Raw genomic sequence first — 27726 nt, forward strand, 5'->3', positions numbered from 1 at the left:
AGGAAACTAGAATTATTGCAAGTGCCTTATAGCCTCGTGTTTCTAGGCAGCACATTAAATATGCCAAAGCTGAAAGACCAACAATCCACTTTCAGAACCCCCTGAACATCTACTGTTTCGGCTACTTCACTCACTTGTGGGATCTTCAAGGAACTCTGCCATGCACACGGACCGGGCTGAAGTCCTAAGCAGGGATACCGAGCCCCTCACAGGCAAGTCTAGCCCTTGTCTGGCGAGGCTGCACCACTGGGGGGGCCACGCTGCTCCCCGCCCGCGCCCCTCCAAGAGGAACGGGCACCATGACCGCCGCCCCCCGGCATTTGTAACCACCCCAAACGTAGCCAGACGCCTAGGGCTCACCCTGGCAGCCCCCCGTACCCAAGAAGTCGAAAACCCGCTCGGAAGCAAGCCGCGGGGGCTGCAGGCAGGCGGCTGTCACCGCTCCCCTCAGCGCCCCGGCAGCGCGCCCGGCGGCCGCGCTCCCCACGGCCTCCGCGCGCCTCGGCCCTCCCATCCACCCGCCGAAGTTAAGCAGGGGCAGCGCCGGCCGCAGCTCGGATGGGTGACCCCGCCGCCGTCCCCCCGCAGCCCCCCCGCCACATGGCGCGGGAGGAGCCGCCCGGCGGCGGGCGCAGGCGCCGCAGCGCTCGCCTCAGCGCCATGGCCCGCGGGGCGCCGGCGGCGGTACTCGGAGCTGTTGCTTGCCTTTGCTTCCTGGCCCCGGCGGCTGAGGGCTTCAAGAAGAGGGGACCCAGCGTGACAGCAAAGGTGACACTCGCCCGCGGCCGTGGCAGCTGCCCCGGCCGGGAGAAGCCCGCCCGGCCGCCGGCCTGAGGCGAGTCGGGATCGGTCGGTCGTGAGGGGGCCGCGGCGTCTCCCCTGCGGGCTCCCGAAGGGGGTGTTCCTCCCGCCAGCTCCGCGCCCCGTTCTCCAGTCGGTGGCTGCCGAGGGGGTGGAGGCCGCTTGGCCGCGTTTTACCGCGGTTTTACCGCCTGAAGCTGTTCCGTCGCCGGCTTGCGCCTTCCCCGGGCCGCATTCCGGGCAGAAAGGCGGCCCCTCGGCGGCCGGGTTTGGGGAAGGCTCGGACAAATGTCTTAACTTGCCCCTTTTGTAACAGGGTTGTGTGGTTTTTTTTTTTTTTTTTTTTTTTTTTTTTTTTTTTGTTTTTTTTTTGTTTTTGTTTTTGTTGTTGTTCCGTTTTGTTTGGGGTTTTTAACCCTGTGGGCATGCCCGCTTTCCGTAGGTGCTGGCACACCTCACACTTCCAGCTGGCTGAGCCTACCTCAGGCTGACAGGAACGGTAACCCCGGAGCCCCGCACTGCGCCCGGGGCCTGCGCCCGGCCCTGGCCACCGGCGGTGCGGAGCGGCGTGGCTTGTGACCACGCTGGGGCTCGCTTGTGCGGTATCTTTACCCCCCTCCGACTTCTGCTGAAATTCCTGTGTTATGAGTTGTCATTTGGTTGTCCCCTTGTTTCCTGGTCCCTTGGCATTCCCAGCCATGACCAGAGGGTTAAATCCCGACCCTCACCGTGCGGTGCTTCACAGCGTGGTGTGCTTGGTGTTTCAGGCCTCCTTCACCGGCAGGACAGGGTTTGTGCCGAGGGGCATCCCATAATTACAGGTGACGCTGCACAAGAGACAGATTTCAGGGCCGTGCTGCCATGCCAGGGGCATGGGGATGAACCTGGTGATCGCAGCCTGCCAGCATCTCTTTTCAAAAAGTTTTTGCTGGTGCAGGAGGCAGGATGCCTAGTCTGGTTTTGGATCATGTTGGGATTAGATGTTTCTGCCCTCACATACCTTTCCACCTATGCTCAGGAGTGAGTGCAGTGTTCCTGGTGATAGATCCCTCCACTCATGAAAACGGGAAGGGAAGGGCAGGGGCAGAGCTGCTTCCTTGGTTTCTGAACTTCGTTGCCACCATTGTCTAAAACTGTCTACAGTTTCATTGCCATGGACTTCTAGTCCATGTTGTTTTTTGGGTTTTTTTTGGGGGGGGTGGGGTAGGGCGTACATCTCGTATGCTTTGGTCTCCAGATGATCTTCTGGCAGTATATTCCAGTTTAATCATAAATTGCATAAAGTACTTTGCTGCTTCAGACCTTCTGCCTGGATTTCATTTTAAGCCCTTTTCTGATTCATATGTTGTGGGACATAGAAAATTGCACTGCCAATTTTCCTTGTCCAAGCCAGTTATAATTTTACACAGCTCATCAAATCACACCAGTTTTCTCTCTTCCAGCTTTCATAGTTTTATGTAATCTTTCTTCATATAAAAGGTATTCCAGATCTTTGAGCATCTGTGGTGCCCTTTTCTCTACCTTTTTTGGGTTGGTTTTATCATTCTGTGATAGAGAAGCCAGAATTACATGCACTCTTGAATGCACGGTACAGATGTGTACCATGGCATAATTATGCCCATCTCTTGGCCTTACCAATTTTTAATTATTTCTAAAATTAATTTTCCTTCTCTGACCTTCACCATCCCAGAGCCAAATTTTTCATCAAACTGCTCAGGGTGAACTCAGATGTCTTTTCTTAGTGGTAGCTGGTTTAGGACCCCTTGTTGTGGCTGTATAGTCCACATGCAGCATTTTGCATTTATCTAGAGTTCATTTCTCATTATATTACCTGGTCTCTAGGAATCATGAGATTGTTCTTTCACAGCAACTTTTTTTTTTTTTTTCTGAATTATTGCCTACTCTTGGCTGGTTTTTCATTTTGATATACACCGTCTTGTGTAAATTATGTATGAATATGTTAATGAGAACCAGCCACTCTTACTGGTGCCCTCTTTTTCATTTCAGTCTTAAAGTACTTACTGTGAGTTGTAAATAAGATTAAATATTTATATAAATATTAATAAGACTAAATATTTACAATATTTATTTTATTTAAGAGTTTTTGGTGAGGAATCTGGCCAGATGTTTTTTGAGATTTGAGACTGCTGTGTTGACTAGCTCACTGGTGTCTGCATGCTTTTTGACTTTCCAGAGAACTTCAGCAAATATGCTTAAGAGAACACGGCTACTCTATGCAAAAATGGCATCTAGGGCTACCAGATATTTCTGTATTTGTGTTCCTGGCCAGAAATATGCACAGACATGATATGTGGTGCATAATTAAGAAGTGCAGAGCTTTCCAAAAATCACCAAGGTGTAGCACAGGTATGTGGAGTGCTAACAGGAAGCCAGGAACTTAGTGTTTGTTCACAAACACAGAATAAGCCGAAGCAATGCTTTTTGGCAGGACTGGGTTTACTGCTTAGGCAAGCGGCTCTGCCATGAATGAAGCCTTCTGGTTGGGTTAGGTTTACAATACATGATGGACTTGTCTCCATGTGCTCTGTGAAAGTGTGTGATGTTACTGCTCTCTGAGGTTATTGTTTGGTGGCCTCGGTTGTGTTATTTGTATGTGGTTATGTATTTCAGGCAGTCCTGCTAGGACAACATTTCCAGGCAAAATAAGGTGTGTTTAGAAAACACAGGCAGGCAATACACCTTATGTAGATAACTTGGGCGGAAAAATTCAGAGGTATGTTTATAAAAATGTTAAGAAGTTAGTGAAAGTGTGCTGTTAATACTTTGGGAGCCACATATCTAAGAAGCATGTTCGATGCCAAGTGCCAAGGAAATGAACGAGGTGTATCAAAAGGAATTTTATTTTCTTTATAGAGCTTTTATAGCATTAGCCAAAAGTTCAACAGTCAAAACCACATGGAAGATCAAGAAATGGTAGAAAATGTTTAGTAGGAGAGCGTGAAAGAGGCATTCACATTGGAGAGATTGTGGTCATTTATTATTATTGGACTAATTTCTTAGCGCTGCAGACAAGTAATACTTGGTTGAGTGCCACAAGGAACAGCAAATACCACATCATAGGAGTACACGTTGCTGTTTCCTAGAAGTTGTAATAGTCTTTATGTAACCTTTTCAGAACTTCAAAATGCCTCATTTCCTGACAGCTGTTCCTATTTTCAGTAATTGTTGGAACATTTTTGCACGTTCGAATATGCATTCATATATTCTGAACTATATTAAAATGCTTTATAACTCATTTGCCTTTTTGAAGTTCCTTTTTAGCACCATCTACATTGAAGGTTTTAGGCAATCAGCTGAATAATGTAGCCTGATAATTTTTCTATCAGGTTTGAATTCATATTTAGGAAAGTGACTCCTTGCTTGAGCCATAGGATTTTCTTCCCACTGTTTGTCACTTTAATGAAATTTAGGCTTTCATCTACACTTAATCACATACATACTAATGCCTAGAACAGTGAAGATTGTGAGTGGATAGCAAACTATCACTTGTGAGAAATGTCAGTACTATTTATTATTCCTTGTCACTATTCACCATGTTGGAATACCATCACTGTTCTTCCTTACTTTCATATTTCATCTTTTCAGTACAGCTTTAAAGACATGTATGTCTAGGAAAAATCTTCTTGAACACTAGCTTCAAACTTGTGATATAGCAGTCTCACTGACACCTTAAAAGCAGTAAGAATCAAAATGTGTTGTCACCAGTTTTCTGCATAATCTGATTTTGGTCGTTCTGAAAGGTTTTTTTCTTAAACAGCACACTTGGGAGTTGAAGGATACCATTAATATAGACCAGTCAGAAGCAGTTTCTTAACACCTTACACTTTCCAAAAACTTACCAAAAGCTTGGCCTTCTTTTTGTGCTCATGTTTGTATCACTTTTGTTCTCTTCAAAAAAATGTTCAGGTGTTCTTTGACGTGAAGATTGGAGACAAAGATGTTGGCAGAATTGTAATTGGATTGTTTGGAAAAGTTGTCCCAAAGACTGTGGAGAACTTCATTGCACTGGCAACAGGAGAAGTACGTTTGTGGTTTTCTTCCACTGTCTACTCAAGTTTGGATTGGGAAGTAAATACTTGTTTAATGCTGTTTCAGTTGTGGACTATCAATCTTAATTCAGTGGAGCCTGTGCAAGACTGCTGTCCCCAAGGCTGTGCAATGGTGTGTGTCTTCTCATGTCCCTGGGGCTTGATTCATAAGATGCAATTATGAGATGTTGGGTATCACTGCCTCAGTGTGTCCCTGACATGCAGATTTAGCATGCAGAGGCACTGTGGTCAGATACCAGTCAAATAAAGGCAATGACTTTGATCACCTGAGTAATACCTGGCTTGTGTCAGTGCAGGCCAGATGCATTCACTTGCATCTCAGTTTGTTTCTTGCTAGTATTTGTCTCTGGTGGTCGTATATTCTGGGAAATCTAGCCATTCACCATATGCGTATTTCCATATGACTTGTGTAGAACTGGATGTTTTATTCATTCAAAGAATTATTTCATTTTCTTAGAGAGGATATGGATATGCAGGAAGTAAATTTCATCGTGTGATCAAAGACTTCATGATTCAAGGAGGAGACTTTACAGCTGGAGATGGATCAGGAGGTAACATGCTTAGTATCTTCCAGGTTCCCTTCCCTTTCTTTGATTGCCTGCTGAAAAGATGGGCAAAACAGCATATTCCCTTATTCTTTCAGTTGACATAAATGAAAAAAAAGCACATTTGTTTTAGAGCATCTAATACTTTTCCAAGCATCTTGGAACATAAGCTGCAGTTATTTGGATTACCTGATTATAAGCAAGTGTAGAGCTTCCTTTGTCCTTGATTTGTACACATAGCTCTTTTCTGTGACTTGTCCCCATCCAAGAAGCATAGCTTTGCATGATGGGCTGGAGCCATGTGACCAGCTGAGCTGCTCCTACAACATACTGTCTCCAGAAAAAAGGATGTCAGCCCATCCCCTGCTCTGGCTTTGTGACAGTGCTCCTTCCTTGAGGCACTCATTGATTGCATGTATATGTAAATCAGTTCAAGCTATCCAGCAGAAAGTGAATCTGTGATGAAACAGTGAAAGCATGTAGAGAGAAGAAGGTAGGGAAGGAGTTGGCTGTCCTCTCTGTTCTCAGCTCAGCCAGTTCCGTGGAACCTTCTGAAATGTGCTATGGGAAGGAGTTTCAGAACACGGATAGAGACATTAGAAAATGAGTGGCATGCCCTCTTGCATTTTTTCTTTTACTAGATTTAAACCCATAAACTTAATGGTGGTGTGAGTTCTAGCTGTGTGTATCAGTTCTCCCTCCTCGGCCTCCAGAAGACCGGTTCAGTCCAGTAAGAAGGGCAGTCCCAGTGCAGCATCTCTTGCATTGCATGTGTTCTGGTTTCTGATTTCTTCTTCCTTTACACACATATTCTTCTTGTGCTAGCATGGGATCTGTCTGCAAACAATGTTAGTGATTTCCCTGCTGGGACAGAATGGAAAACATACATTCCTTTTCCTTGCAGCAAACAATGAGGAAGGCTAAAATACCAAAGATGCAGTTAGCATTGAAGGTAGGCAGTGTTGGTTTGCCTGCTAATAGTGTTTATTGGGATAATATCTGGTGGTGTTTGGAGCAGTGTCCCCATTGTGCTAGGCACTGTACAAAGCAAGAATGAGAGAGACAGCCTTCTCAGTTCAAAGTGATGGTGGTTTAAACGTGACTCAAATGTTTTCTTTTCTGAATGATTTTATAATCAAAATCCTTGTGTAATGATTGTACAAATCCACATGAAGTCTTTTAGGCTAACTTCCATTTGGTCTTCATGTATTTCTAGATGTGTCTAAAGCAATTTCTTATTAGGAGGAAAAACTGTAAACGTAGAGACTAAAATTGTCACAGAACATGGCAACATTATTTGTAGTGGCCATAATTAGGTAATTTAGATCTGTTAAACAGGGTGAAGTATACTATTGTTCAGTGGTATATGTCAGCAGGATCTTTGGAGGTGCTCAGCTTGCTTGTTAATTTCAAAGGATAAAGCATGATCAGCTTTAAATACTCTCTTTATATGCGGTGTTTTAGCTTACCTTTTTCTTTACACATAAAGTGCTTTTAGTTATGGAATCACTGACGATGGAACAGTGATGTTGCTGTGCTTAGTCAGTGAATCTTCAAGTCCTGAATTTATACTTAATTTTTCCCATTTTTGAACAAAAAAGGTTTGGGTTTTATTTATTTATTTATTTTTATTGTTTGAAGTTTTCTTTCTTATTGTGTGTCATAGGAAGAAGCATCTATGGAGAAAGGTTTCCAGATGAGAACTTCAAGCTCAGACACTATGGAATTGGATGGGTTAGCATGGCTAATTCTGGCCCAGACACCAACGGATCCCAGTTCTTCATCAGTGTGACAAAGCCTTCCTGGTTAGATGGAAAACATGTAGTATTTGGGAAAGTCCTTGATGGAATGGTAAGCTGAAAGTGGTGGCAAGATTAACCCAGGAAGATCTGGACAAATTCTGCTACTTTGTATCTGCTAGTGTAACATACACCATTGTGTTTCAAAACCATTGAGTGTTCATCTAATATGTACACGGTAAAAAAAAATTGTGAAGAGCCCGGAGCTGGACAATTTACAACTGAAATAGCAAATGGAGACTGCAGAAATGGAAACTTAAATCATGCCTTTGGCTTTCACAGCTCTTGTTTCAGACCACTAACTGCTGAAATCAACACTGACACATTTGCAGATTACAAACGGAATAAGTTCAGGTCCCCCTTTCACTAACACTGTTAGCCATGAAATAATTGTGTTTCTACAAGCTAAAATCTAATTTTGTAGAATGTGCTAGTTACAGATAACACTTCCACTGCTAGGGTTTTTAGAAGCAGTGAATGTAAAGTGTACAGAAGCATGTACTCCAATCTGTTTAAAAAGAAAGCCTAGTTAATTCCCTCAAACTATACTGAGCTGCCAAACTGATCAAAGGGCAAATAGAATTTAAGTTTAAAAACGGTACTTCCAACCAATTATACTTTTAGTAGTCTGTTGTTTTTTTAAATTACTCCATTTAATCTGTGTTTTGAAATGAATGGGGAAAACATGAATTGCTGCACTTGCCAGTTCTGTGAGAAGTCTGAAAACCTTATCAGAATACTTGCCCTCCACGCCCACGTTCATATTGAATTCCATTCTCATGAGCTACAGTAGTAGCTGAAAATTTTTGAGGAGAGACTTGGACTAAGTTTTAGTTTTGTTAGATTAATGAACAAATACCCAAAGCCAGGTGGTCAATATTCTTAACTGAATTTTGTCCTTTAAAAATACTACTTTGATTAGTTGTGTGGTTGAGTCTGATAGCCTACCTGTATATATCTGACTGGAGGCATGGTACCACACTTGAAGTCTGTGTGTGTGTGTGTGCGTGTTATCCTAAAGGTAGAAGTGGTCATCAGATTTCTTGAAGCACAGTTATGCTGTACAATTAGAAAAATAATTAATTCTCATCCATTATGATCTCTGGATTCACTTTCTGCTCAAAGGCTACAGAGAGATGCTGCTGAAATGATATTCAGTTGCCCTTTGCAATATTTTTATTGTCTGGAAGTTTTTGTAGAACGGCAAAGAGCCTTCCATGTGCTTCTGTCAATTGTGTGCAGATGTCAGAGACACAGCTGTTACTGTGGAAGGCAAGGGTGGGAACTGAACATGGTAGAGGTCTTTGTTCAGATGTTGCTTAATAAATAGTAATGGTAGGAGCATGTAGTTGGTTACTTCGTACCAGTTTCCTTGGCTAAACTGAACTTTTTTTTTTTTTTTTTTCTTTATTAACAGTCTGTGGTGCACTCGATAGAACTCCAGCAGACAGATGAACATGACCGGCCCCTTCAAGACTGCGTGATTGTGAACAGTGGCAAAATAGTGGTAAAAGAACCATTTGTAGTTGAAGTGGGCGACTGGTGAGACCAAGTGTCAGAATGGAAAGTAAATAAAACTTAATCAGTCTTCTTTAAGGCCTGTTTTTGACCAATCTCAATTGAGTTTTTTGACTCAGAAAAATGTCTATTGAGTTTTCTTCTCAAAAGAAGTGAGGCTATATTTAGACAATACTTATTTGCCATGAAAGATACAACCATTTCTGTAACAACTTGATGGACCTGTCAGTCCTTGAAATTCAGGACATATCCCACTAGATCTTGCAGAAGAAGTTTTTAATGAAAAACTTTACAAGTACTTCTGCTTTTTCAGGGTTTGAAATAGTCACTTTTGTTCTCTTCGGAAATTTGTTTCTTCCTTTTCAACTGAAAATACTATTTTCTGTAACAGTATAAGCATTTTTTAAAATGGGAAAAAAAAAGTAAAATACAGAAGTGTTTTGAGTAAATAAACTGATTTCAAATAAATACTTAATTATGAGCTTTTTTATGTCCTCCCTCCCTCCCCAGCCTTTCTTCTCACCTTAGCTAATTTTGCAAAATATGCAGCGGCTGCTGCTTTCCAGGAAATAAGGTTGTAATGTTAGAGCAGGATGGTAAATTTCTGTAATCTTAACATGGCAGTTGAAGTCCCTGCTGTCCTTCAAAAAAACTCATAGTATTTGGATACAATCCTGTAATCAAGAAAGAACAGCTCTGTCTCTTGTTAAGTAAGATTGTCGGTTAGAAAGTGATTAACATAGAAGAGTCCGTGTTTTACAGCACAGTGAGTTTTGTAACACCTAGCTAATGTTATTTATGATAAAGCTTAAATGTTTTTTCTTGCAGTTTTGCTCTATGTCAGAGATGTAACTTTAGGTTCATTGGTTTTGTAATGTTGCTTAAATAACTCTAAAGCTGACAACTGGTAGCTTTTAAACAAGATCAGCATGAAGTATTACTTGGAGACAGCTGTTTGTTAGGTTCTTTAACAAGTTACATAGCACTCCATGGGAAAGAGGTGGATTTTTTTCTTGAGTTTCCAGCGTTTTAGAACTCAAGATAGAAGAGCCAGTGCTGAGATCTGATGAAGGATTCATCCACCTGCACAAGCAGGCAGCACACCACTTACCTTTGTGATGACTAGTTTCCTGAAGGGTATCTTGGAGCCCCTGTGAGGTATTCAGATGTTAAATGCACAGGGGAAGAGAAAGCACTACAGCAGAGAGCTCGCAGGTCCTACTGGCACCCCTCTTGCAAGGAAACAGGAGAGCACTGTGGGTGGGATTGGCCTCGGGTCACCCCGACAAGATGTTTGTAGTTACAGGGGTGCTTCTGCTGGTTCACCATCCACAGCCCTGGGGCCTCTCATGAGGCTAAAAACTGACACTTTTTTTTCAGAGACCTGTGAAAGGATAACAGAGCTAGAGAACTTGTCGAGGGCCTCTACATTTGCCTAGTCCTAGGCAATCAGACTTCTATTTTACCTCTGTTCATTTTTCTTTCTACTGACTGCTTAAAGTAAAATTCTGAAAAGCAGCGCCGGGAAGCAGTGTTAGGAAGTAAGAGCAAGAATGCCTCACACTCCCTTGCCCAAATAGCTTTCTGCTAGTAGCTGAAAGCTTTTCCTGGGGGTTGATCCTGCAGACAGCGTAGAGAGTTCTGGTACCTGAGTGAGTGCGCAGTCACAGGCCTACCTTTTATCCAAGTCTCAGCTCTTCACTGAGCTGAGCAGCTTTGAAACTGAATTAGTACTAGTCAGCAGGAGGCAACCCTTGTGTTTCCAGGACGAGACTTCTGCTTGTCAACAGCTTTGCTGTTGCTGCTTTTGTGCAACACTCCCTTCCTCTGCTGAGCCCAATGACTTACTGTTCAATTACATTTATTTTTTTCCCCAGCCTAGGATGTTCAGATAGCATGATGCTGAGAGTTTTGAATGAGCAGATTCCCAGGTATTTTCTCGTGCTTCACATGGAGGTATCTGTGAGACCCACTTCTGATGACACAAACTCAGAGAAATGTCTTGTCTGAATAGAAATGCACAAAAAATACACCGAAGCAGTACATTCATGTTCTAGTAATTTACTTCATAATGTCCAGTAGCACATATGCAAATTTCCAGTTAAATCTTAACAAATACATATATAAGTGTGTATATATTTGTATCAGCTTTAGTTTTATCATTTTACTACTTAATCGTATTCTTGCTTTAGCTTACAACAGAGCTGTATGGTCTGTGACTTACAAAATGTTAAGATGTGGAATACAGTCTGCAAGTTAATGTGAAGAGTAAACATACACACAGATTTGATGTCATAACTGAAGGGAGATGCACAGATGCTATGTAGAATCTCCTGGTAAATAAAATCATTTAAACTGAAATCTAGAAAATTTCCTGAGAGAGTGCTATGTGTTTCAGAATATGGAAGCATGTTTTACAACCATACACCTGCACTGGCTCTTTTCCAACCTGATATTAAGAAGCAGATTCAAAGTTAAGAAAAATGAATAAAATACTTGAAGTTGCTTCAGTTTCTTCTTGCCTTTCATTTTTTTTTTTTTTTTGGCAATTTCTCACACACTCTCTTCAGTGCCAGCACTTTTAATCCATCCAATGTCAGCAATGGGCAATGTGCTGGGAAAAATTCTGGTGCAAAAAGGTTTAGTGTAATTTAAGATAGAAATTATAGAAATAATCAGTAAAGCTTTCCATTATTCTCAAAGGTTAGTGTAATTCAGTGTATGACTTTCAGCTTTTAGTGTTAAATAGTTAGAGCGTGTCAATATACAGAAGTTATAAGTAACTTCAATGCTGTTGTTTCTGTGTCTTCTTTTATTAAAGGCAGCAACTGTAGTGACATGGATTTTATTTACAAAGGCAAAATGCTTGAACTTAAAACCGAGGTTATGCCTCTTGCTTCTGAGCATCATTTTCACATCACAGAATTTTATTCCTGTTAATTCTATTACACATGACTCGGAGGCTTGCTTCAGCTTCTTCTAGCCACGCGTCACTTCTACCTGGGCAGTAAATGAGGATAAAATATTCCATGTAGAATGCCTTCTATAACTACGTTTGGAAAGTCATCTGAAAAAAAAGGAAAAAACCTTGCTTTTGTATCTATGTCACTACAACATACACATTTTTGTGAAACTTAACCAGGTTGGGCCTCGTATAATTTGGGTTACTGCATCATGCAACTGTTACCCGTCTTGGGGATGTGTTATTAGTAATGCTGTTTCAGCACTGAAGCCACTTTAGAGTAGCACTGGGCATTGCATGAATGCGCTGCCAGATTTGTAGCTTATTGATTTAAAGGGATGTTCTAATACTTAATGCTGCTAGGCTCCAGCTCTTTATCTGAATCTTTTCTCACAAGGAAGATGGATTACACTGGCAATTCAATTTCTAACAAAATCTCAATATACTTGAAGAAATTCCAAGATTGCTACTGGGAATACTTCAAAGCTGTTTTTCCATTGTGGTTTACAGCAATGTTTAGAGTGAGAAGACTTGAGGATGCCTGTACAATCAGAGACAACTGTTTGAGGCAGGAAAATTTCAGGCTGTCTAATCAGCATAAAATGTCACATGTTACAGAAAGTCATCCTAAAGTATCTGAAGGAGAAAAAACCCACTATATTTTTACTACAGATGTAGAGGGAACAGGCACTTACTTTTTATGTTAAATTTGGCATGAAAGAATTACCTGATAGAATACAGTAATAGATGCATGCAGAGGAATGGCAGGATGTACCTTACTGAAGTGAAAATATTTCTCAAATGCATGAATTCCTTCATTTTTACCGAAGGGTTTACTTAAATCACTGAACACATCTTAATGATCTTAAAATTGCTAGTACACTAGGAAACGGATTTGCGTAGAAGAACAGACTATTTCTGATACAGAACTTACCACATGAATCAAATCTTTCCTTCACCTGTCAGCCCACAGGATATTAAAAAAGTGGAGATGCAACTTTTTAAAAAATCATTAGATGCTTGACAAACTAGCTTACCTAATACGGGTGGGAATTAGGTTTTGCCCCCAGTTCTTTTGCTAAAATAATTTTGGAGGTAAAAAAATTGAACAAAAAGTAGATTTGGACTTGGTAAGAAAAAAAACCATCCCTATTAGCTTAAAGGTATTATCTCGTAGGAATTAATAAGGTGATTCCATTGTATTAAAGATGTCATGAATGTATTTTGGGATGTTTTAACAAACTGCAACCTCCACCATAACAATTCATGCATAATTCTTCCCAACTTCTCATAGTAAGTCATAATTATTAATTACTTGTTAATCTTTTGAATCCAATAATGATTCCTCAAGTCCTGCAAGCTCAGCTATCCCAAATAACCCTGGTAGAATAACCGTATGGTATTGTCATTAATGTTATTAAAATAAACTTGTAAAAGCAATCTGATGGTTTTTTAATCTGAAGCTAAATTAAATGCTGCAGTTCCAGAAACCAGTTTTTACTGGTTCATCTATAACATACAGTATGTATAGGAAAATGAGTATTGATTAAAAAAATGGTATAACTTTACAGCATCAGATTTACTGTAAGGCTTTCTTGCTTAAAAAAGTCAAACAATTTAAGTTACATGTATAAATATACCAAAGCACAGTCTTGCAGATCCGTGATACTTATATGTTTTAAAGAATTGTCAGAATAATTTTCCAGCAAGTGACAGTACATCTGGGGAATCTTTCAATTTGTGGCATTTTAGAGTTTTCCTTCATTTTTCTTCAAAATAGTATGTAATTTTTTTTCCCACCCCCTCAAAAAGAACTGGCCACCTTACACAAAAAGCGATGTGCTCATGCAGTCAGGCTGTGTTATATACATCATGAAAAAGCGAGTCTGAAAATCAATGAGGTATGTAACTGTGAATCTTATTTTTGGAAAGTTGTCTTGCAGCTCAGCAATGCTTGAAGTCCCATCATTAGAATAATGTCAAGACTATCTTTTATAAAGACAAGTAACAGTGAAATGAAGGGGGGAAAATACTGTTCTTCAAAGTATTATGTTCCAGAAACATCTACTTATTTCATTAAAATCCCACAAATACACGATTTCCCATTTTATGTTAACACAGGCATTCCTGTATCCAGGAAAGACTACCTCCACGGCTGAGCCAAACGGCTATCACAGTTCACCTTCTTCAAAGAATGTGTACAATGAATAGTTATTTGCTAATGGACACTTCTGGTCAGTTTGAACAACATTGGCTGCTTTTTATAAAGGGATCAGAGTCTATCAAAGTAATTTATCTGAGAGAGAATTTTTGAAAGCTCATCTATACTTTGTGCTGTAAACTGAAAACAATTAAAAGCAATGGTAGCTCTTGTTTCTAACTAGACCCGAGTCAACTAGTAGAGCCTCCAGACTTGTGACTTGGTTTTCTTCTTTTTTAAACTATAACTCACATTCTAATTTGTGTTTTAATTCATTAAGTTGAAGAATAACTTATAAACAAATTTGATGGTTTTGGGTCTTCACATACAAAGAATCTCCACCTGCCATATGAAATTCTTACTGTTGTGTGTCAAATCCAGAAAATGCCTTTGCAAAAGCATGAAAAGTCCTTTGTTTCAGATGTCATTAATGAGTCCTACTTAATATTTAAATGTCATGTATTAGAAAGGACCTTTATTTTAATCCAAGTAAAGCACTACTGAAAAGAGTAGTTACAAAATCCGTTATAAAGTTCCTAATGATTTCAAGAAAAGGAAGCTCAGCATTACTCATAGTACACATGAGGGAAGGAAGGTAAATACCATCACAGAACTGCAAAATCTTGAACAGAAGTCTTGGAGCAAAACCTTTTATGTGGGCTGGAAACATTAAGCACTGTCTTCATTTTTGAGGATAACTGTACATGGAATCCATTTTCTCTCTTAGGAATGGTATGGAATTAAATGATGTTCATAATTTACAACCTGCTCTTGAGGAATCCAAGTCTGCAGTTAAGAGGAGTATTAAACAGTAAGATTAAGACATGCAGTGTGGGTCACTAAATATTAGTATAGGCAGCATCTGAACCAACTGTTAGACAGAGGTAACTCTGCAGGTCCTTCTGCATTAGTTGTCACTTGGGTCAGGAGTGACCTTGTGAAGTGACCATCTGCCCCCTTACTGCGCTTTGGTTCATCGATTTTCTGATTTGCTCTCTAGCCTCAAATGGGCATTCAGTCCCAGTGACCCGACTAGAGCTAAATCAAAGTGAAAACTACACAACCCTGTAAGGTGTCTTCTAACATGGACTTCAGTCACACAGGACCTCTTCACTCACTGTTTCACTCCAGAACTACAACTTTAAGTTCAGTAAGACTCCACAGGGTCAGTACTGCCGGGGCACACTAGAGCAGACGCTGCCTGCAAGACAGCCTATTTACTCTCTCAAAACACACGAGACTAGTCCCTATGGTTTTAAAAAACAGGTTGCAAAAACAAAAGAATCACAGAGTGGTTGCAGCTGGAAGAGACGACCGGCAGCCCAGCTCCCTGCTCAAGCAGGGACACCTACAGCCCGTTGCCCAGGACCACGTCCAGATGGCTTCTGAGTATCTCCAAGGGTGGAGACTCCACCACCATTCTGGGCAACCTGTGCCAGTGCTCGGTCACCTCACAGTGGAAAAGTGTTTCCTGATGTTCCTGATGTTCTTGTCCTGCCACTGGGCACCATGGAAAAAAAGCTGGACTCTGTCTTCTTTACACCTTCCCTTCAGGTATTTATATACATTCTGAGAAAATCTCAAGGAAGTATACTGCATTGGCTAAGAAACTACAAGCAAACAAGTGTTCTTTCCTAGATTTAATCTTAAAAATGTCATGATTTTCAAGACAGCTCAAAAACTTGACTGCTGATTTCAACACAGTATTTTTTAAAACCAAACAAAATGTCACACTGAAAATACAATCTTAATTTGCAGCTCTGGGAGAAAATTCCGTAACATTCAAACAAGTAAAATGACAAAACCAGGAGAAACACACTATTAAAAATGGTATTTTTTTTCCCTGCACACATTTAATTTAAGACAGAGGGTAAGTTCTCTGAATTAATAATGCAAAGAAGTTTTTGTAAAGAAGAAAGGGTTCGTAACAAGGCATTTCAAACAGTCTCTTGAACAATGTATTACAAGATGAAGGCTAATGTAAATGTCCTGTGAAACACATAAATTATACTTAAAGTATACATTCTTCCCCCCCCCCCCCCCCCCAAGAGCTCTAGAGGTTATAAATGATAAGAAATAGTAATAATCCAAATGGAAATGCAAATATGCTTGCAGTAGATCAACTGGTGTTTAGGGAAAAAGCACTTACAAAGGACTGGGCTTCTGAGTTCAAATCCTTCAGGCAGAACAGCCCAAGGGATCAACAACAAGAAAAGCAAAGTGATGTTCTTCATCTTTTGATTTGAGTTCTTAGTAGGTTTGTCTGAGAGAACAACTGGGGGGGAGAAAATTCCACGCTTTTATAAATCACCCACCCACTTAGTGTTTTAATAGTTTCTTACACAATCACTATTGTTTTATTGGCAGGTTATTAGATTTTGGGCCAGTGTCATTTGACTAGGCAGGTATTAATAATAATGTGGTTTATGTGGTGCAGGGTCAGATCAGTAAAGCGCTGTTAACAGATGACAGGTTTGATTACCGTTGGCTTTAGGCAAGACATATGGATCCCTCAGGAACAGCAGCACAGGCTGGTGGGACAGTTTGCTGGAAAGGTCAAGAACAGGGATGTCAGTATCAAGGGACAGCAAACAGAATATTCTACAAACTAGCGCTGATAAAGTGAGGCGGTTGAGCTGTGCAGGAGCTATGCCGTTGCGTTTCTGCACACCAGTGCTGCCCAGAAAGGGCCTGCAAAGCCTCGGCCCCACAGCGAAACCACTAATGTTTAGCTGGAGGTGAAGGGGCTGCATCCAGGAGTGCCAGCTTGCAGCTAGCTTGGAGAGCTCCTGGCCCTGCTCAGCTCCCTGGTACTTGGTACCATGCGGGCTACAAGATCACCTACAACCAGGCTTGCCTCCATAGTCTATGGGCTCTTCAGGCCACCACGCTCTTCCAGACCCCAAAGTGGTTGCTGTACACCTCACCCACAGAGAGAAGGTTCTTGGAAGTCCCTCACATGGCTGTCTCCCACCCTGGTCATGCTACAGACATGCCTCCCTGGCCAGCACCAGCTCTTTCTGCTCTGCTCTGTACACTCACCTGCCAAGTGGTGCAACCAGATACATACAAAGCTCTATTAAACGCATAGGGGAAACCCCAAACCTCCAATTCCTTCTGCTAAATCTTCTTGTTATGAAAAATACACTTCAATGGGTAAAGCATCCCCAGAAATATTTCAGAGCTAGGAGTATTAGGGTTTTGTAAAATATTTCTCAATACAAGCATAAGGATCCTCAATTCACACTATAAATGGATGGATATAGTACAGTGGATGAAACTAGCCATAATATTTAACAAACACATCGAATTTTAATGCTAAACTACTGCTATTTTGTTAACTGCAAGGAACAAATACAGTAAACACCAATAGTTTCAAGTAGTTTATAAATCTGGTGTCCTAGAATGAGTAGGAATCAAGCTCACCTTGATTCTTCAGATTCTGTTTCATCAAAAGAGCTGCAAGTAAAGTGAGAGGAAACTTTGGTTACAACCACGTTAACTCTACAATTTAGAAAAAAACCCAACACCCAAATCCTTGACGAACCATCAAAAGCAGAAATGTTTTTGTGATCAGTAGTTGCATAATGCCGTTTGATGAAATGAATGTGGGAGAGTGAATCATTTTACAACAACCACTACTTGGAAATGACAGCATCTACTTTATGTAACAGATTGACAAGCCCATCTATCTGTCTGTCTATCTATCTATCTATCTATCTATCTATCTATCTAATCTATCTATCTATCTGTCTGTCTATCTGTCTATCTATCTATCTGTCTATCTGTCTATCTGTCTATCTATCTATCTGTCTATCTGTCTGTCTATCTGTCTATCTATCTATCTATCTATCCATCTATCTGTCTGTCTGTCTGTCTGTCTATCTATCTATCTGTCTGTCTATCTATCTATCTATCTGTCTATCTGTCTATCTATCTATCTGTCTGTCTATCTATCTATCTATCTATCTATCTATCTGTCTGTCTATCTATCTATCTATCTATCTGTCTGTCTGTCTGTCTGTCTATCTATCTATGAAGTGTTGGGGTACAGTCCCACTGAGGGTATTGGCTGATGTCAGTTAACTACAAGTGAAAACTACAAGTCTGTTGGCTTCTGAACCATTCTGGAGACTGCTCTGGGCCACAGACATCTCCGTGTAAGACAGCCTCAAAATTATCTCCACTTTTTTCAGTTTGCCTTCTCTCCACTGCAGATCCACACAGCCTCCGCCAAAGTGGAAAAGGGCCATGTACATTTCTGGGGAGCAACTCCTGGTAACGCTGCTGGACTGTCAACTACACCAGCTTGCATAGCAAAAAATTGTTCTCCCTACAAAGCTTACAGCTGCAGATGGTTAACAGAGCTTCCAGTTACACTGTTTTGGGTATTTCTGTAGTCATTACACTCATCATACTAAGATTTCCTTCTCCGACCTTGATCAAGAACCTTTCCCAGGAGAAAGGCAATGGTGCTGTTGGGGTGGATGTCATCAGAAAGGTGGAAGACTCCGTTTTCAAACACACAGAGGGAAACCATAAAATTATCACAAAATGAACTGCTATTGTGTGCAGATACTATGATTGTAAAACACAAGCAAAGGCTTTCTATGCAACTTTAGTGTTTGTAAATATCTTACATTTTAGTAGCTACTTCAAGATCTGCAACAAAATCCTATTTTTCTCATCTAAACTCTCCTTTGCTTTCCAAGAATATAACATTAAACCTCACTTCTACCATTGAATAGGCTGGATTTATTTTACCACCTTTTGGGGATATATAAACATACTTAACATGAACCTAATACCCATTTATTTTACAATGTTAGAGTTGGCAGCAAGACCATTTTAAGTCAACAGAATTGCATCAGCACTGAGTGGATATCGGCCTTTTGCCGTCCACATATTTTTCAGTAAATGAGAGCTTACCCACAGCTTTCTGCTTTTGGCAAGGTAGGTACATGGCGAACATTCAGGAAATCAAGAAATATTTTAGGGAGCTCTTCATTTTCTAAAATAACTGTCTGTAGAAAAAAGAAAGGCACAATAGTAATCCAAGATTTTTTAATATTTCAGGTATCGCACATTTATTCAAGCTACCAAAACATTTCCCACTTGCAACACTTCTCAATTCTTCTCCGTTTTTTTTTACACCTATTTTGGAGTGCTTCATTTCAATAGAAAACCACAGATCTTAATGAATCACATATAATTACATTCAGCTTGTGCTACTATATTCTTTTTCACCTGCCATCACTGATGCCAAGCTAGATGTGTCTCAAGCAGAGATGTCAGATTCTGGAACTAAGTTACTGACACACTCATTTGTGAACAAAATTCTGTTTATTTAAAATATAAAATAAAGGCGATACAGCTCAGTTCTTTCACATTTGCCTCACAGAAGACTCCTGTCTGGCACATCAGTGGAAGAAGGAAGTCTCCACTTTGTGCAATTTTATTAATGCATGCCTTGGTAAACGCTAACAAGAAAAACTCTTTAACTGGCTCGACAGACCAGGTTATAATATACTGCTTATATCTGTGCTGTGACTCCTAATGACAAAGCTCTGACTCAAAGAGCTGCTGGGTAGACTGGCCATATCCTCCCACGGCAGCGACATTATGGCCAGACTCCATCCTCCTTTGTTTTTCCACTGATGAGACAATTTACAATTTTCAGTTAATTAATTACAAGTACATTTAAAAATATGTAGCAAATAAATGAGATGTGTAGGTGCACATTTATCATGAAAGAATGACTTTTAAAGGAAACAACAGGTCTCTGACAGTTTCATAGAAGCAGGCCAAGAATAATCGCTGATCTTTAATTTCCATGAGGCAAACAAAACAGTTCATAAATTCAACCAATGTCTCACCTGAAAGATTAATCCCCTATTTATTTACTGTTCATACTGCCATGCATTCTGATAACACATGTGCTTCACATGCAAATGAAAGCCACAAGCTCTTCCCTAACAAGCTTTCCTTCATAAAGTCCTGATCCAGTGTGAATGTATGCGTGGAAGGAACTTCGCCAGATTTATAAATAAAACAACTTGTACAAGTAAAGCTATCCACATGCATCCTGTTCATTTTCACACTTCATGTTAGAAGAAACAAACCTAGAGAAGAAACAAGACTGGTGATGGGAAGAAACATTACTCTGCTTACATTCAGGAGGCAATGCTCCTGCATGTGTATTCTTCTACATTACAGTATTACCAGGGAAATGCAAGGGTATGTAAAGGATAACAGGATCACAAAAAAATTAGGAAATTAGGTTGGAAGAGACATCGAGAGGTCATGTAGGTTTTACAGCAAATGGGTTTGGTTATTTGTGTAATGAAAACCCCGTTAGTGTAAAATCTGATATGCATAGACTTACAACAGAGAAACACATTTGAAAACAAAGATATTTAAGAAGTGGTTATATTTTTACGTTACATTTGCAATTCAGAGTCTACATTACTTCAGGCCATCACTAACAAGTTTGAAAAAAAGAACAGGGAAAAATACAGCTTTTGAACTTTTCTGTTCCAGATTTTAATGGATGTAACAAATGGTGAGGTCTGAACTGTTGGCAAGTGTTAAGCCTTTCAGTTCACCTCTGTATGAAGATGCTGCATTAAAAAAATACCACTTCATTTGCATTCTGCAAAATCAGCACTCTACTGTTGCAAAATTTATCCTGTTCTGCATTCAGGTTATACACAGAAGGAGGGGTTGAGGTGGATGCATATTCAAAGGGTGTGTGAATTGCATAACAATGAGTATGATTCGCTCAAATAACACCATCTTACTAATTATATGCAATGAAGAACCACAAAAAGTTGTATAAAGATGTTTAAGGGCATCCAGTGCTTACATGCAATCTCATAATACACCTCCTGACAGCTTTTTCCAAAAGTTGAGCTGCCTGCTGAGGCTGCTGAACAGAACAGTGATTGTCACAAGGAAGAAGACAAGGATACATCACTGTATGACAGGAAAACTGGACAGCTCTTACAAACCTATTTGGTTTTACTTCCACTTACTCCAGATTAATATCTCCTTCTTTTAGTTTTTTTTCACAACACGCATCAAGTCAACCCAAGCCCTGCTAACCCTGTCCAGACCAAATATATTTCACAAAAAGATGTAAGTAAACAGCATCTGTTTTAGTGTGTTAATCCATACAGTTTGTTAACTGTCAATAACTCTGCTTTGGTGATCAATAAACTTGAAAATGTAGGATTTGCAGAGAAGCAAATGCAATTTTGCACTGCACTGTATTTTTGATGATGCCTCTGTTGATTAGGAATTTTGTAATTTCCAGAATGTTATGAAGGGAGGAATGACTGCATTGAACGAAGTAGGATCTTTCAACTAATATAACGTGATGTGACATGCATTTTAAGGAATTTAAAAATAAATGAAGATACAAGTTAATTATACTATGGGGACAAATTATATTCTGGCTTGACTTCATTGGCTTCAACACAAAAAAAGGCCAGCAAATAATCAAGCCTTTTGATATACACAGTAGAAACCAAAGGAAAAGAGAAAAAAACTTGGGAACAACAGCAACAAAACCCCCTAGCCCAGCTACACTGGATTAGGTGTGTTTGTCGAGCTGCATTTCCCACCTCTGATGGTGACCCAAAGTGGATGTCCGGAGAAAAATTGTAAGCATTCTCAACTTTCTATTTAAGTTGTTTAAAAAAATACTTTTAAATCAGAAATAAATGTTACCTTAATTGGCTTAATTTACCTAGAAGAACCCATAACACAACAGATTTTTGACTTCCGACTGAAAACTTATAAGAAATATGTATCTTGCAAACTTGATCTTTAAATAATAGCTGAGCATAAAAGGAGCCAGCAGGTACAGTCTCTAAATCACTATCTATAATTCGTGATGTAACATGCTCAACTGTAGCCTTTGTTCAAGTGAATATATTACATTGGCTTGTAAACGTGACTACTACCTTGTTTGCTCTGCAACACAAACTTAGATATACATTTTCAAAGAAATAAAACCTCACAACAGGTTTGTTAGTAATGTGAATTTCAAATATATCTGAATTCTACCAAGATCACAGCATTGGGTTTCAAATACGGGCCTCAGCACGCTGAGTAGACTAACTCAAGAAAAAAACCAGCATGTGTATTTCCTTCCTAAAATAAGTAAAAAACCCCAAAACTAAAACACCTAATACAACCTCTGGCAAGTGATTTGGGAAGCGACGTTTTTCAACTCATTGATTGCAGCTGAACTAAGTGTATAAGTGCCATATTTTCTTAGAAAATCGTAAAGGGTGTTTATCTGTTACTGTCACATTTTAATGAACTACTCCATGCCTCAGGAAAAAAAAAAACAAAACACACAAAACCCCAAAACAAAACACAAGGGAAAGCCTGGTGTTTACATCAGCAGAAATGTCTTTTTTATTGAAAGGGCACAATTATTATTATGTAACACAAATCACAAAAATCCCAATTTTTCTACCTTATCAGTTTCATAAGATCGTGTTCCCTAAGGATGTCATTGATTAGTTGCACATGTTCTTTCAGTGACATCTGAAATACTTAATTGTCAGCTATCTTTTCTCCTTCAGCAAGTAAAATACAGTCACAAAATTGCAAAGGGACTTGTTCTTCCTTAACCTTAGCTAGATGCCATCATGCAGTGGAAAACAGTGCTAAAATATCACAGGATAATGCTCTCCAACAAGGGAGACATATAAACAGCATAATGATTTCCCATGAGTTTCCTTTTTAGAAAATTGTCATGTTGGCCAGGTTAAATAGTGACATACCTTCACAGAGGACACTGCGAAATCGAACACTGGCATTCTAGTTAGGTCCAAACCTACTCATCAGCCAATTATAACAGTAACTGAACACCTTGCTGAAAACCTGAACAAGACTACTTTGCTAACCTTAGGAGATCATGCCACAGGAACGCATCATTTTCACAGATTGTTATTATTATTGTTGTTTTTAATGAAAAAACATTTTAAAATCAATTTCTTACAATCATCTATCATACTTGCTCAAGGTTGCTGGAAGAACTGTTGGAGGGTCAGAAATGAGAGGAGGGAGCTGAGTTACAAGGTTTTTAAGAGTCCTTACAGACTTTTCCATTCAATCGGGTTTAGTTTGAAATGCTATACTGTTAGGGTGAAAAAGTTCATGACAGTTTTTCCTCTCTTCACAGGGAAAGATGCTTCACAATACCTAATTCCGTGGTGCAGCTAAAATGGGGGAGAAGAAAATCAATACATTCCAGCTACAGTAAGTAGGCTGGAGTGTCAGTCTCCACTGGGACCAAAACCCACATCTTTTAGAACACTTTAGAGTCTATATTCTTCTATTAACCTGCTTTCCCTGAACTGCTTTACACAGTCCCATGAAATGATAAAAAGGTTACCAAAAGAACACATTAACTAAAAGACAAGTAGACGAAGGAACCAGACTTCTAAAAGCAAGTACTTTTTTTAAAGTAATAGCAGATACAATAATGTTTTATATTACCCATTGTGAAGAACTATGAAGAAACTCCCTTTTTTCAGTGAGAATGTCACTATAGGTTATCAACAAGAATTACTTCTAAATAAGCTGCCACTTAAGCTGTCACTGAAGGACTCTCCCCTCTTCAATACCACCAGAAACGGATGGGCAGTTTGGTAAGAACAGGAGGAAGTTCTCAAACATGGTTAGAACTCTGTGTAAAGATACAAGAAGCATGCAAACACACATACAATGACACAGAAGTGATGCTCCATATGAAGTACCAGTTACCTAACTGTCCTAGGCTGCATATCAGAGGGAAGGCAACAGTAAGAGTGCTGTCTGCACAGCGGAGCTTCAAAGGGCACAAGTTACTGACTGTAGGCATTATATGCCAAAATACTTCCAACAAAGATCTGTAAGTTACTATTTGAAAGTTAATATAAAGTCACAAAAGTAAAAAAAACCCCACAAAACCCAACAGAAGCACAGGGGGGAACTACACCTCTGAACCTCAAGACTGAAGAATAGTAGAAAAATTCTTGCATCAACTTTCAGATCAATTTGTTATACTTCCAGTGAATTTAAAACTCATCAGGTACCTCCTGAGTGACAAATCCACCTGTCACAGCATTCTCAAGCTACACAGAGCATAAATGAACTAATGGAAGGGAAGCCCTATAGGTTAAACAACTGCAGGACCATCACTGAAAAAATACATGCAGAAATTAATGGCAGTGTCTATGACCTATTAACATTTTTACTCAAGCCTTACCTAACCTAACTTTAAAGCACTTTACTCATTTTGATTAAAATACTACCAAGTAAGTTTTAAGGTAGTGAGTACTTTAGTTAGAAAGCTAGTTAATTACACATTTACAGTTCCAACTAATATTCAACTACCAAGTGCAGAGAAGATTGGCTTGAGGTTAAGTGTACCACTATAACTCATTCAGTGTGAAAAATACAATTATTGACTTCTTTTCGGAAAACTGCTAACATAATGTAGTGGGAGTAAACAGCTGATCTCTCTGCAACAAAATAGAAGACTAGCCCTTGAAAGATTAGAAACAAAGTGCAACAGACTACAGTTCCTTTGAAAAACAAAAATGAAAGAAAGCAGTCAATATAATTTCCTGAGACACTGCTCAAAGGATTGGAGGTTAAGACAAAGCTGGATGAGAAATGGAGAAATCAACAGAGCAAAAGGAAAAGAAGCAGAAGGGCAGGATGAGATAATGATATTTTAAAAAGTTAGTAGGAACAAGAAAGGCTTTTAAAAATAACAGGAAAAAGTAGTACAAAGAGTAAGCGGATCCTTTATTGACAAAGACAGACACCAAAATAAGCGTTGATTTTAAAATGGCTGAAGTGTTTTTTAAAAGTCAATGGACCACTAAGACAATTGACAATTAACAAGTAATTAAGACCATGTCAATAATGCTGCTGATAACAAACAGATGCAGGAATACCTTAGACAATAATATATATATCTCAATCAGTACATCCAGAAAATACACATTCTAGGATGGTAAAGAAATTAGGTAGTTACGCTTGAAAAGTCTTCTCAAGAGTACAGGGGAAGAAGATTCGGAAAAAAGCAACCACATTTACAATCCACAATAAAACAATAGGTAAAACATTTAAGAGATTTAAACTTGCAGTACTGTTTTCTGAAAGCTTTAAGGAACTCAATACAAATATGCTGCAATGATACCCCCTTCCCCCCACAATGTTCAGGCTGCAAACTTTGACACCTGGCAAGTTGGGAAACCTGTAGGTTGTTGGTTTCTCGCATACTCAGATGCTGCCCTCCTATGCTGATCCTTGTGCAGTGAGGAGGAGGTTGGATGTGGAAAAAGAAGCAAACCCCTGCAATGGTATCTGATTGGGTATTTAAAGACTATCATAAATACATACTCTAATCCAGGGGTCCTCAAACTACGGCCCACAGGCTGGATACGGCCCCCCAGGGTCCTCAATCCGGCCCCCGGTATTTAAAGACCCCCCCGCCGGGGGTTGGGGGGGAAACCAAGCAGCCGCAGATGGCTGCCTGCCACTGCATCCGCGCCGGCCCCTGGTTAAACAGTTTGAGGACCCCTGGTCTAAGGCAAATAAAGCTGGTACTGAAAATGTCAGTTCTAGATTGTCCAAAGTTGCAAGTGTTTCTTCAGTTCTAAGAATGTTCCTCTAAATATTGGCGTTTAGTGCATGTTCCTGTCTTCTTAGTATGTGATAACCCTTTGTTAGAGTCATAGAATCTTTTAGGTTGGAAAAGACCTTTAAGATCATTGAGACTAACTGTTACCTAACACTGCTGAGTCCACCACTAAACCATGTCCCTAAGTGCCACATTTACGTGTCTTATCAATACCTTCAGGGACAGTGACTCAACCACATCCCTGGGAAGCCTGTTCCAATGCTTGACAACCCTTTTGGTGAAGAATTTTTCCTAATATCCAGCTTATACCTCCCCTGGTGCAATTTGAGGCCATTCCCTCTTGTCCTGTTGCTTGTTACCTGGGAGAAATGGCCAACAACCCACCTTGCTACAGCCTCTTTGCAGGGAGCTGTAGGGAGCGATAAGGTCTCCCCTCGGCCTCCTTCTCTCCAGGCTAAAGGACCCCAGTGCCCTCAGCCGCTCCTCATCAGACCTGTGCCCCAGCCCCTTCCCCAGCCCCGCTGCCCGTCTCTGGACACGCTGCAGCCCCTCAACGTCCCCCTTGCAGAGAGGGGCCCAGACCTGAACACAGGGTTCGAGGGGCGGCCTCACCAGTGCCCAGTGCAGGGGGACGGTCACTGCCCTGGTCCTGCTGGCCACCCTGCTGGGGACACAGGCCAGGGTGCTGCTGGCCGCCTGGGCCCCCTGGGCACACTGCTGGCTCCTGCCCAGCCGGCCGTCACCCAGCACGCCCAGGCCCTTTCCCACCAGGCCCTTTCCAGCCGCTCTGCCCCAGCCTGTAGCGCTGCGTGGGGCTGGTGTGACCCAAGGGCAGGACCCGGCACTGAGCCCTGCTGAACCTCACACCACTGGCCTGGGCCCATCGCTCCAGCCTGCCCAGGTCCCTCTGCAGAGCCTCCTGCCCTCAGGTGGGTCAGCACTCCCCCCCAGCTTGGTGTTCTCTGCACACTCACTGAGGCTGCACTTGATCCCCTCATCCAGATCTTTAGTAAAGACATTAAACAGAACAGGTCCCAGCACCGAGTCCTGGGGAACACCACTTGTGATCAGCTGCAACTGGTTTTGACTCCATTCCCCACCACTCTTCAAGCTCAGCCACCCAGCCCATGTTTTACCCAGCAAAGAGTACGCCCATCCAAGCCATGGGCCACCATCATCAAGCATCAGCAGTCAACACTGCTAGATTTAAATTCTGAACCCTCAGCATATACTTTTGGGTTTCCTTTTATTGAATCCTCATCAAAGGATGCCTCTAATTGAGGTCATAAAATAAACATTAAAAAAAATCGCTTGTTACAATAACAGGCCAGCAAGATCACACAGTAATCCTGCACAGGGTATAAAAAGGGAACTCACTGATGAATTTTCTGAATTAACATCAGTATATACCATACTGTTAATGGCTGCTTTAGAACCAGAGGAGTGCAAAAATGAGAAACACAATTTAAAAAATAAAATAAGATAAAAAAGAGTACCATGAGCGAACTGGGGATTTATAGACTAGTATACCTGTACCAGGGAAGTTAGTAACAACTATAATAAGGAGCAGAAGTAGTGGGCACATGGATAAATCCATCTGGATGGAAAAGAACCAGAAGGCTGCTGTTAAGGGAGACCTTGTTTCGTAAGTTACCACAAGCCCTGAAAGGATCAACAAGCACAGATAAATGTGGCCCTGTTGATAAAGCCTACTTTCATTTCCAAAAGGCTTTTGACAAAGACCCCTGCCACAAGCTTTAAGGCAAACTCTGAAGCCATGATCATTGCAAAGATGATTAAGTAGTACAAGTTCTGAAAGAGATGTTAGGAGAACACAGCTCAGAGTGATGCAGATTGGAAGAAAATAAACAATGATGGGCTTTAGACTGACCATCAGTGATCAGAGGAGTGAGATGCTGAGGGTTATAATATATCCCTCAAAAGACAAGCTCACTATCCAGCAGTAATTAAATAAAAAAAATGAGAAGTTTATTAGAAACTATTAGAAAAGGAATCAAGAAACCATTAGAAATTATTATATTATTACTATAAAAAAGGAAGGGCTTTAGACAGAAGGAGGGACTTCATGAAACAGGTAGTTGAACCATGGGCCACAGGACATTGCAGATGCTGAAAATTTATATGTGTTTAAGGAGAGACTGAATAGATTGATGGAAG

General features: G+C 40.6%; 2 protein-coding genes across 3 annotated transcripts in view; one reads left to right on the forward strand and one right to left on the reverse strand.

Annotated features, from left to right (window-relative positions):
* Positions 1-585: 585 nt before the first annotated feature.
* PPIC (peptidylprolyl isomerase C) lies at positions 586-9214 on the forward strand. Its single transcript, XM_080372679.1, has 5 exons — positions 586-768; positions 4729-4842; positions 5329-5422; positions 7083-7267; positions 8633-9214. The coding sequence occupies exons 1-5, from the start codon at positions 601-603 to the stop codon at positions 8759-8761; spliced, it is 690 nt and encodes a 229-aa protein (XP_080228805.1). The 5' UTR covers positions 586-600; the 3' UTR covers positions 8762-9214.
* Positions 9215-10778: 1564 nt separating this feature from the next.
* Positions 10779-27726, reverse strand: part of SNX24 (sorting nexin 24) — a 91907-nt gene continuing 74959 nt past the window's right edge. For both annotated transcript variants that reach the window (XM_080372681.1, XM_080372680.1), the window contains 4 exons: positions 18825-18919; positions 17322-17354; positions 16378-16442; positions 10779-11800 (listed from right to left, as the gene is read on the reverse strand). In XM_080372681.1, coding sequence (XP_080228807.1) covers positions 11730-11800; positions 16378-16442; positions 17322-17354; positions 18825-18919 — 264 coding nt within the window. In that variant the 3' untranslated portion in view covers positions 10779-11729. The remainder of the gene's footprint in view (positions 11801-16377; positions 16443-17321; positions 17355-18824; positions 18920-27726) is intronic.

This window comes from Falco punctatus (genome assembly GCF_963210335.1).
Source record: "Falco punctatus genome assembly, chromosome: Z".
Taxonomy (NCBI): Eukaryota; Metazoa; Chordata; class Aves; order Falconiformes; family Falconidae; genus Falco; species Falco punctatus.